General features: G+C 41.3%; 1 protein-coding gene across 2 annotated transcripts; it reads right to left on the bottom strand.

Annotated features, from left to right (window-relative positions):
• Positions 1 to 405: 405 nt before the first annotated feature.
• Positions 406 to 9,469, bottom strand: tbx3a (T-box transcription factor 3a). Of its 2 annotated transcripts, none has more exons than XM_080756032.1 (7): positions 8,480 to 9,469; positions 7,171 to 7,453; positions 6,704 to 6,850; positions 5,444 to 5,520; positions 4,569 to 4,726; positions 3,287 to 3,906; positions 406 to 2,369 (listed from the first exon to the last, which is right to left on the bottom strand). In XM_080756032.1, exons 1-7 carry the CDS (start codon positions 8,875 to 8,877, stop codon positions 1,929 to 1,931), a joined length of 2,124 nt encoding a protein of 707 aa, XP_080612158.1. In that variant the 5' UTR covers positions 8,878 to 9,469; the 3' UTR covers positions 406 to 1,928. The 2 variants fall into 2 exon arrangements, with proteins under 2 accessions (XP_080612158.1, XP_080612159.1); XM_080756033.1 differs by having other exon boundaries at positions 7,186 to 7,453.
• Positions 9,470 to 11,582: the final 2,113 nt, after the last annotated feature.

Here is an 11,582-nt window from a genome sequence, read left to right as displayed (position 1 = left end):
TCTAGTTATTTTACATTCTTGAGGGCTCAAGTTGACTGAAATAAACGATCATAGGCGACTCTGTGGACCCATAAAAACGTGCTCAAAGTTAGTTTTGCGTGACCCCTTGTCCAGGTAGGAATTCCAGGTATGATGGAAGCCTGCATGGAACTGAGAGTAGGCTATCTGTTTCTGCAAGACTTATCTTAATTGAACTCTTTGAACGCAGTCTATATGTGCGTACTGGAGTGGACTAGAGTGGGTTGAAAAACAAAACAAAAAGGCTGATCCAAATTGAACGGTTGAGTGACATATCCCGGTTGAGTACAAATATCCTAAACTCCATACTATTTTTTATATGCGATGTTGGGGTAATAAATCAAATTATGTCCAACACATTGACATAAAGCGAGAGACACGTTTTGAGACTGCATTTCAACGTTTTATTGAAACTTTCAAGAACACGATGTTGATGTTGTAAACTAGACATGAATCCAATCCAATACAACACAACCACTGAAAACTTAAGAAACACAAGAGAAACCTTCATATTTCGATCTATAGATGCGGCACTTTCACTATCAGGCTGCAAATGTATTTGAATATCAGAAAAATAGTCCACTTTTTACGACACCTTTTCTCTTCTTAAAAAGGAAACTTTTTTTTCTTCTCCCCCCCCCCAGCCATATGGTGCAGTGTGTTGTCGATTTTTCATCCATTAGAACAGTAGCACTTCACACACAAACAACAGATAAAGGTGAAAGTACAATGGCACGTGAGTGTGAATAACTAGTTCTGTGGATATTCGGGGTAAAGGGGGGATATAAAATGTTGATGGCAAAAATAAGGATAATAGCCCACAAACTATCTTTACACAGGTATATCGACAATAAATTAAGAACAGATCCCTAAAACAAACTACTCCGTCGTATTTACACGCAATATCAATATGAAATAATTACATAAATATTTTATATAGCACTATTTACAGTTAAAACCAATACTAGGCCTATACCTTTTAATTGTAATTCAGATTCCCTTTGCCCGGTGAATATAGGCTAAATTCAGCATGCCCAGGGCAGTCTTCAACACTCGTATATAGGCTATGCCATAACCTCTGTTCTTATTATTCCTGGCTCATTTGAACAAGTGCCAGAATATTGATTTTAAACGATGTAATGAATCACAGCAAATTCGTTTGAAAACGTTGACCCTAATTCTATAGAAAAACGTATCAACCGAGGTCAGAGGAGCGAGTGAAATATATTTCAAACAAATCGTTTTTTTCCCCTTGGTTGTCGTATCAATTTGATTGTTAAAACAACATCAGTCGAGAGAGAGCTGTGCTGGCTTTCAATTAAGGACCCATGCAACGTTTGACCTACCTAGAGAGTAAAGGTAGATAAGGTTTTAGAAGTTAGTATTTCCGACCAATTAATAGGTTACAACAAAATACAGCAGTCTTTATAAGGAATACGGAAGTGAATTCAAATAAGCAAAACCAGAGTGCATATTATCCAAACAAATGTAGTCGTTTCAGACAGCAACACGTGTAGGCCACTAATAAAATTAGGAGATAGGACACACAGCAGCAACTTCTCCTATAGATCTGTGTGAGTCACATCACATCCATGCCATCCAACACTTCCGTTTCAATACTTGTATGGTAATCAAATAGGCCTAACAGAAAAAAGTTTAAAAAATATATAATAAAGGAAGTATTGTTTAATTTAACAAATACAGAATTATACATAATCATGTGTGTATTTAACCAAAGTGCATTTCAAAATCTAAAATGTCCAACAGTCCAACAGAGTTTTCCTTTTAAACCCGCATTAATCTATGGGCATCGTCCAGCTGTTATAGTGTCTTCATCGCTGTCAACATTTTCATCAGACAACAAAAACAAAAACGATCAAGCACCGTGAAGCACGTATGGAGAAAATAGTCTATGGCGACACGCTCCGCGGCCTGTCTTGATTCGAATCGAGTCCACTGACCAGCCGCTGTATACTCTGCAGCTCGTTAGCGGCGTCTTTCTCCGTGCACGTTTTTGGAGACATGGACACCGAGCCCGACGAAATGGTGGAGGAGCGGCTGGTTACCTCGCACGTGGAGTCCAGGGCAGCGGAGACCGGGCTGGTGGAAACTCCGTCCCCTTTCATATCAGCCCCCAGGCCGGCCATGGAGGGCATCGCGGTGGTGAGCAACGTGCTATCCGGCACACTCATGGGGATGGAATAGGGGCTGTACCGGAGGCGAGGGCGCACCGCATTCAGGAAAGGATGCCGGTGTACTGACGATTGGGCAGCCGATTGGGCGGCCGCAGCTGCTGCCATGTACGTATAGGGATAGGGGAACAGACTCCCAAAAGGCGACATGGCAAGGCCCTGTGGGAAAAGGGACGAGACTGAGCGTGAGTCCCCTTTAGTGTTAAATGATATAGCCTGCACACTCGACGTATCCCACAATGAGCGTAGACACGATACACAACACAACCATCGGTATTATGAAGTAGCCTAAACATGCACACTAAACGTTTTTGGGCTGAGTAATGATGGAGACTGTCTGTTATAGCCTATAGGCCTAGCTATAGCCCCCAAATCTTACCAATGGGAGTTTTTATTTACGAGACCCATAGCTTCAAATACTTTACTTGCTCTTTAATTGTAAATTAAGGCAAATATAACAAATAAATCTCAAACTAGAATAGGCCTACCGCATACCGGTAATATAAACAACATGCAGAAACAGAACTTTGTAGCAGTTATTTGCCTACTAACATCCGTTGAGGGTGTATATATATAGGCTACATGAAAAAGGCAGATCTGTTCTGTATTAAACCATGTTGTTTCCCTCCCCAAATCAGGAAGGGGTTTTAGAACATTCGCCATTTTGCCTCCAAAACACAGAATTAATGAGCTCATATCAACACCATTCCCTAACACCAGGTTTCCAGTGCCTGGTGGTCTTCTATAGCGTCTTAAATACTTACCATCTGTTGTTATAAAGAATTGACACAATTTAAATCCATAACTGCAGTGCCCACGGAAATGTAATGAAGTGTGGTTTATAATTTAATCAGTCAAAAATACAATTGGCTAATGTTTCACTGAATTACGTTAAATTGACTAAACAAGACACATGCTTGCATGCACACACCATAAACAACTCAATTATAATCTGCCTTAATGAAAGAAACTGATGGAAGTGACACTACACCCATATTGGAGTTTAGGTAATTGGCGAAATATAAACACAAGTCTCCGGGAAACAGTGGTGCTATCGCTAATAAAACAGGTTTTACCTGTGATGCCAAGACATGTTGCTGCAGATGAAAAGGCAGGCCATGAGCTCCTGTCAAGCCGGGTGACGACATGCTTGCGTCCATGGCGCTAACTCCACCAGATGAAACCGCTGCTAGTAAGGGACCCATGCCTGCGGCCATGTTTGAGAAAGCACCCCCCATGTTGAATTGACCGGGGTGCAAGAGAAAAGGATGCGCTCCCCCTAAGTGATTGAAAAACTGCTGTCCTGTTAGACCCGTTGGAAATCCGAAATTATGCAAATGACCGTGGCCCAAGTGCGCACTGTCAGTCTGAACAGTCAAAGGCATAAAACTGTCCTTTATGGGCCGGCATGACTCCTCTCCTTTAGGCGGGTCCCTGCTGGGGCTCTTGAGGTCTTCCCCAGAACGGGTGGTGCTGGAGATGAGGGTGATGGGGCTCTGTCGTGAATCCGCTTGGCTTTTCTCAGTTCTAGGCCTGCTGGTGGAGTCACTGCTGGCAAACTGGTGAGACTTGGCTGGACTCGCTTCATGATCCTTCCCGTCCTCCGTGGTCGTGGAAATCTTGCTAGAATCGGGACCATCTTTGATGTTGCCGTCTTTGCTCTCGTCATCACTGTCCTCATCACTGTCGCAGAAATCTACCAAAAATGAGAGGGACAATAATTACGATATGTGATTAGCTCTTTAGCACATTCTATTTTTTATGATCTGTAGTCTGTGTTTCTCTAGTGTGTTTGAGCCTAACATGAACTCTTAATCCGCTTTGCTTTGAAGCCTTGCAATCGGAACAGTGTCTTCACTTGATCTGCAAACGTCTGACCAATTGAGTGGTATATGACACTAAATTCAAAATTGCATTAGAATGTTAACATATTTACACTATTGTGTTATGGCATTATAAGACAACAATGGCATGCATTGTCTTTTTGTATTTACCAGCTAAGCCATGTCATTTGCATTTTAGATAACCATTAGAAAATGATTAAGGGTAGGATAGTTTTTCCGCGTTCGATTTATATGCGTGTTACCGAGATCGATGCTTATTGAAGTATACTGAAAAACATGATAGGCCTATTATGCATATTCTTTCAAGACTGTGTTAAGTGTGCCAATAGCCTACAGGCCTAGCTACTATACGTTAGATGCAGTTAGCACTGCACTCATGCAATGAATATTTCACTCTCAGTGTGCACACTCACAGAAAATACCCAATAAACATGATAGTCTTTATTTCATTTTATTACATTGGACATCTCAAAGTTGTGATTGACGCCACAGATTATGCAACGCATCAGCGTACCTTTCAGATGAGGAGGCCCCACGGTAGACACCGCAGGGGACGAGGCCTGACCAAAGCACTTAAACGAAGCCTGTTCGCCAGGCGAGTCGTCTGAAGCCCCGTTCTCTTTCTTCTGATGGTCTTCATAGGAGCGCATGGACTGCAGCGCCAGCTGTTTCCTATACACATAAGCCACGCAGGTTATGATCGACACTGTTCTCGCGTTTAAAAAAAGTGCAAGGAGCAAGCTAAGGACGGCATATAGTGTGAGACATATACTCGATTTAAACTGGACACCCTGCACACAGTTGTTGCAACAGTAGACTAACTCCGAGAGTATAGGCCTATAGAAGAAATGGATAAATGAACACTGGCGACTTATACTTTGTAGCCTATACTTTACAACATAGCCAGCATATTTAGTTGCACAATAACAGATGAGAATATGACAGAATGCGTAAATTATAGGCTACAAAGGCATACTGTAGCGATTGTCTCAATTCATGCCAATTCGAGCGGATTAATTTTATTTCAGACTTCACAGAACATTTTAGCCACAATCCTGAAACATTTGTACACAATTATGTTTTAGTAAATTCTACTCAACGAAAATAACCTAACATAAGCTAATGTTTCCCCCTAGCCTATACTATAGCCTATATATTATTATTATGACCATTATTATTATTATTATTACTATTATTCTTTTTTCTCTCTCTCTCTCAAAAATCAAATAATTTTACTAATCATCCTTCGCGGATTAACGCGAACGTCATGCTGCTCTTTTAAAACCACTGTCACTGTCACTTTATCCTCGTCTATTCAATTTGACAACAGGTGTCTTTTTTCCCCCTTTTTTGCTGCAGTAAGGTAATGATCGTTCTGTTTTATGTTACCTCTTTTCCCGTCTCCCATTTCCGGTGTCACGGAATCCTTTCGCAAAAGGATTATGGTCAATTTTCAGCTGGGTTATCTGCAATCATAAAGAATATACGCGTCTAAATATGGACAATTAAACGTAACCATCTATAAAGGTTTTTAAATTCTTCATTTTTCACATCCATAGCAATATGGTATATTTCTTCTATTTCAAACGATGGGAATTGGAATTATTATATGACCAACAAAAGCAAAAATTACTTTTGTTTGTGTGTGTGTGTGTGTGTGTGTGTGTGTGTGTGTGTGTGTGTGTGTGTGTGTGTGTGTGTGTGTGTGTGTGTGTGTGTGTGTGTGTGTGTGTGTGTGTGTGTGTGTGTGTGTGTGTGTGTGTGTGTGTGTGTGTGTGTGTGTGTGTGAGAGAGAGAGGGGGGATATGCTGTGTTTCAGTGTGTAAACCTCTGCAGAATTCCCTCCTTACTTCCTCTCCCACTGCCGCCCCTCCCCTCTCCCTCTCATCCAGTATGTGCACAATTTGGCAACATTGGCTATACTTCTCAGCCTAGATTCCTGCATGCAAAACATTTAGCCTATAACCTTTCCTATAACCCCCTTTTTCCCTTGTTTCCCTTTTTTGCCTGACACCGGCATGGCCAGAAGTAACACTTAACCTTCATCTCTCTTTGATATCAAACAGCTAGCGTGAGAGATGATTTTGATTAGCTCTATGTCACATATGGGACAAAATGTTACCAGCCCAGGCTGTTACAAACAAAATTCTCCCCCGTTTTGCTCTGCTGCACTGCACATTGAGTTCCCCATCCCCCCCCCCCCCCCTCTCTCTCTCTCTCTCTCTCTCTCTCCCCTTGTCGCGCACGCGTACGGGCGCAGAAACGCGTACACACGGAGGTATAGCGAGAGGGAGCGCGAGGTTGAGAGGGAGTCTGCCGTTGCTAAATCCTTTCCATGTGATTAAATAACATGTACATAGCCTGCTGTATCTGTATGACATACATTCTGGGGAATTTCAATTTTCTATAGCCATGGCTGAACAAGAGGTTGATATCCTTCAGCTCAAACATCCTTATGTCATTCATATTTCATGATTACAAAATGGGAAAGCAAAGGGGGAATGCTAAGGGCAAGGCTTCATGACATATTCAGCGCATTGGAACTCAGATTGCATTTTATTTTCTGCTTAGAGTATAGACTATAGACTATATCTTGAAAAAGCATTTCAAGAAAAAAATCAAGCAAAACAAAAAACTAATTTCACTCACCTTGTCATTTTGATAAGCAGTCACAGCGATGAAATCCGTTTCAGGGAAAACATAAGTCCTGAATGTACTGTAGGGGAGTTTGAGTATATCGTTGGCCCTCACGATGTGAAATCGGGGCTGGTATTTGTGCATGGAGTTTAGAATGGTCTGTATCGGAGAGAAAAAACACTGTTGTTATAGCGGTGATTATGTAATTGTTGTTGTTGCAATACACTTCATAAATGTAATCTAACACATATGGCTATGACAATTCTAAATCCATGACTTTTGAGTCATGGTGGGGAATTAAGTTTTACAATGGATTACATTTTAAATTTAATATGATTCATGCATTATAAGCAATATACAATCTTAATTTTATTGCAGACCGAATTTCACCCCAAATAATACCAGCAAAATATATGTATATTCAATGAGCTATTATGCTACGTGTGAAGGTGCGTAAATAAGAATTAAGAATTACACACATTAGCTGAACTTACAAATCCATGCTTGTCGGAAATGTTATTTGTCAGCTTGAGTTTGTGAAAATTGACGACTTTTGACATCCATTGTTCACCAGTAGCTGGACTGTCCGGGTGAATGTACATCCTCTTTGGCATTTCGGGGTCGGCCTTCCCTGCCACCATCCAGCGTGAATTATGAAATTTGTACCTGCAGTCGTCTGCTGCAACAATATCCATCAAAAGAATGTATTTTGCCTTCTTGTCCAAGCCAGTGCATCTCACTTTGAAAGGGGGAAACATTCGCCTGTGGGATGAAAAAAAGAAAGAATATATATTTTGTAATGGTTTCTATTACGCGCGTACACACAGGCACGCACACAGCGCGCGCACACACACACACACACACACACACACACACACACACACACACGCACACACACGGAGCAGCCATCTTTTTATGGCGCCGTGATGACGAAAATAATCTTGTCAGAGCTGCACAGCACTGAGCACACTGATAGCAACTGATGGTTGGTTATTAAAATGTATTACAAAGTAGCCTAATAATTAAATATTCAGTTATTTAAACTATGAGTGTGTTATATAAGTTTAGACGTGTAATAATGGCTGGCTATAACAAAAAAGCATTACCCTCGGGTAGGCTAATGCTTAAAAATACTGGATTGAATAATAATTTGTTATATGAGTAATACATGATGCAAATCGGCTTTTTACAAAAAGACAATTAAGCATAATTCGGACTGTATTCATCATGATGAAGATATTATGTGAAATGCTGGCTTGAAACTTTCTGTGGGCTAAAGTTTAGGTTCAAACTTACATAATTTAGGAGTCAAGTTAGGCTTCCGGGAACTATTATGTCTTAATTTGTGTCACAAAATGTGCAGACTAAGGTGTTATTATACCTACTAAATTGTGAGAGTTTAGTTCGTATATTCCTATCCTTATTTCGTAGGGTGATATAGCCTATACTATAGCGGCTAGTGTATCAACATATAATAGGCTAGTCACTAGCCTATTATATGTGGGCCAAATATCCGCCGGATATTTCTTTGCACTGTATTCAGTTGACTGTTTAAAAAAAGAACTATAGCCACCATGCAGAGCCCAGAGGCTTGTATACAAAATGTTGGTCAGAGGATCCGTATATAGGTCCATTTCCAAGCATCCATCAATAAATCAATGATCGAGAGAGGACTGTCAGCGTATGAATAATCAGAATGTGCCTCCTGCATAAAGTGCTAAACTGGTGCGTGTCAGTCCGCATATAGGCCTAATAGTAGGTATGGGAATGCACTAAACTGCTATTTACCTTCCGGATTTTGTGATCACCATTTCAGTCCCTCGCTTGTGGAAGGTTTCCCAAAGTTCCTTGGCCTCCAGGTGAACTTTGGGGTCATCCTCCACTTCCTCTTCGGGTTCCAGAGTCTTCAGTGGCCTAAGGTGAGCAGCCTGGTGCCCCAGCCCCAGCCCCAGAGCCGAGAAGTGAAGGCCGGTCTCAGCGGCTCCCATCAGCTGGTCCATGATCGGCTTTCCCAGGGCGCCCGGGAGAGAAAGGGAGCCGTTCGGAGGGAGCGCCAGGGTCGGGAAGAAGGGAGGCTGATGTCCCAACATTGCGCTCATGGCAAATTCCGGACCCCGGTGAGGTAAAAACGGATGATATGCCATACTTGATCCCTGTATGACTGGGTCTCTCATCAGGAAGCTCATCCAAGTTCCTGGTAGCGTGCGTTTTTATTTGATTTATAACAATTCACAGTATAGCCTCTGCGTACAGGTCACGGTCGAAGAAAACAAAACAGAAAACAAAAGATAAAATAAAAGGGGAAATTAAATGTCTATAAATTGGTCAAAATCCAGCCGCAAATTTGTCAGAAATTAACATCCACGTATTTTCCACAAGTTGTCGGGTAATTCTGAGCCGACTGCCGTTCGCTCACTTCTAAAGACATGCGAAGATAAACGAGGGGTAAAAAGTTCTCTTCGTTAATCTTCAAGAGTGTTGAGAGAAATATTTTCTTCAGACATCGACGGACATCGGACACCTTTCTATAGGCTCCACAGTTTCCTGCACATTAGTGGAATTAAACCAAGAAGGTCGAGTCTCTTTTTAATTGACTGCAGTGTTGCTTCTTTTCTGGCCGCTGTTTACGATATCGGCATTCCTGTTAAAATGCGTCCCCTCTTATTGGCTTCAGTCCTCCAGCGAAAGCAACGTGTTGAAATATTTCGATAGCGACGAATAATTCCTCTGCCTTTACTTGTTCCAGACATGCACCGTCACACGCACACACGCGCTGTATACGTCTCTCTTTTATGCACACACACATTTCAGTCAAAAAGCGTACGCAGTGAAAGGAGTCCGCTGACGGCAGAGAGGTGGTAAGGTCCCAGCACTAAGATTTTCCTAGCGCTTCTGTGCCCATAGGCTTCATACTGTATGGATGTGTTGCATGTTACGAGGAGCAGGGCTCTGTTGATTGGCTCTTTGACGCTTTCGGACCAATTGTGTGGCTCCGTAGGCGTGGTTTTAACAGGTCGGGTGGAGGGGACAGACTTCAGACTTATAAAAAGGTGTTTGGAAACTCAAAGGCTTGCCGTGAAACACCACTATACCTCCGTCAATGTTGTGTGAATATGTCAACATCATTAGAATGGAAGTTGCGCTATCGGTCGGTCTGTGGGACCCAGCGAAGGGAGAGCAGCCGAGCCGGAGCGCGAGCTCTTGTCTCCCGTCTCGCATAGCCAGAGCACCAAAGCTGTCGCTTCCCCCACAAACATGTAAACCGCATTCTCGGGGTTTCTGTTTTTCTTTTCTTTTCTTTTAAGAATTACATTTTATATTCCGTTCATTTAAATAAATTAGTAGACTATTATTCTTCCTTAATTCCAATACGCAGTCCGAGCGTTTTTGCTGACTTTTAATTTCGTTCAACCAACCGGAGCGTTAGAGGATCCTTCCACTGCAAAATCTCATTTTGAAATGATAGGGAAATTTGATCGGCTGACTGGAGCGGGGCTCGATGACAAGTTATATGCATTGTTAATCTTATTTAAGAATAGGCTATGACCGTAGAAGTTGTATAACGCCGGCCAAACGTCCGCGGATTGTTATGACATTTGATCATGTGGATTGATTGACTTTGGGCATGTGTTTTAGAGTTGACTGCATGCATGGCTACTTTTAGTTCATATTTATTTGACAAGCTATATAGACTATCTATACATGTCTATGATCTGTATTATTTAATTATTTCCTTTATTCCCTTATTATTACCATACACAATTTTTCCAAGTCTTCCGTGCAGCCTAATTGTTTATTTGTTTTTATCAAGTCAGACTGATATCAAGTCAGTCTGAGAGGCAACTATAGGCTTTGGTGTGTCTATAAGTTTCATAGACTAGAGAGATGATAGTCTCTTTTACATGGATCCATATTGATAGTATATGCTATGCATGTAATCTACCCGCTATATTATCATGATCTATCACTATCTTACTGGACATATAGCCTATACATTTTGGGCCACACTCTGCCTTATTTTTTTTAATCTATATAAACACCATGAATTATGCCGTTATTTTTATACTATACTCTTTGTCTTTGTCCTATACTCTTTGTCCTGTTATAGGCCAATAGGTTGTTATTTATTTGTCACAAAACACCAATAATAAAAGCTGCAGCTTTTTCTAACTTATGATCAAATCCTCTAAAATATTGCTCCTGTCTAGACAGCGCCATGCAGGCTTCTACACAACAAACCCTAATGATTATTTCACAAGTAAACTATACACAGAATGATGGCCATAGTCAGTCACCCTGGACAAACATTGACCATCAATTCTCAGCCAATTGTCTGACTCCAAGGTCCTATACTCAAAGCCCCCAGGAGCGTTTGTCACCCAAAGTCTTTGAGAATGCCTCAGATATGCACGTTAGGAATATAGGCTCCTCTGATAACACCATATATTCCATATATTGACAGAGACATTATATTGCTGAGCCCTGCAATTGGAGTTAATACTTCAAAAGTTAAATGTATTTCACCAGAATATCAAGAAATGTTATTTACTTGTTGGTTTTCAGTTTTTATACATTGTGAAGATTTACTTGTTGCCTTTCTGTTTTTATACATGCAGAAAGGCAACAATCTTTGTAAAGATTTAGCAAGACTAAAGTGTATCGATTTTAAAGAAGATACCTCCAACACTCTAGCCGTGTTGTGAGGACTTGTGGATGGGCCTCATGTCACGTGTCATGCTCCTTGGGAGAATATTTTAGTTCATTAGTTAGTTCAAGTTCTTCACTGAGAAACTAGTTTCAAGTTAAAGTAATGCTCTGGCTTGTGTGTGTGTGTGTGTGTGTGTGTGTGTGTGTGTGTGTGTGTGTGTGTGTGTGTGTGTGTGTGTGTGTG

The sequence above is a fragment of the Protomyctophum bolini genome, assembly GCF_963924005.1.
Source record: "Protomyctophum bolini genome assembly, chromosome: 22".
In the NCBI taxonomy this organism is placed as follows: Eukaryota; Metazoa; Chordata; class Actinopteri; order Myctophiformes; family Myctophidae; genus Protomyctophum; species Protomyctophum bolini.
The sequence above is the reverse complement of the archived record's forward strand: the minus strand, read 5'-3'. Positions and strand labels throughout refer to the sequence as shown.

Bases quoted from the DNA above. Each gene is read 5' to 3' on its own strand.
- tbx3a (XM_080756032.1), bottom strand. From the start codon at position 8,877: ATGAGCTTCCTGATGAGAGACCCAGTCATACAGGGATCAAGTATGGCA. The intron at 4,727-5,443 runs GTAACATAAAAC...TTATGTGTATAG, and splicing joins AATGGGAGACGGGAAAAGAG to GAAACAGCTGGCGCTGCAGT. The intron at 2,370-3,286 runs GTAAAACCTGTT...CTTTTCCCACAG, and splicing joins AACATGTCTTGGCATCACAG to GGCCTTGCCATGTCGCCTTT.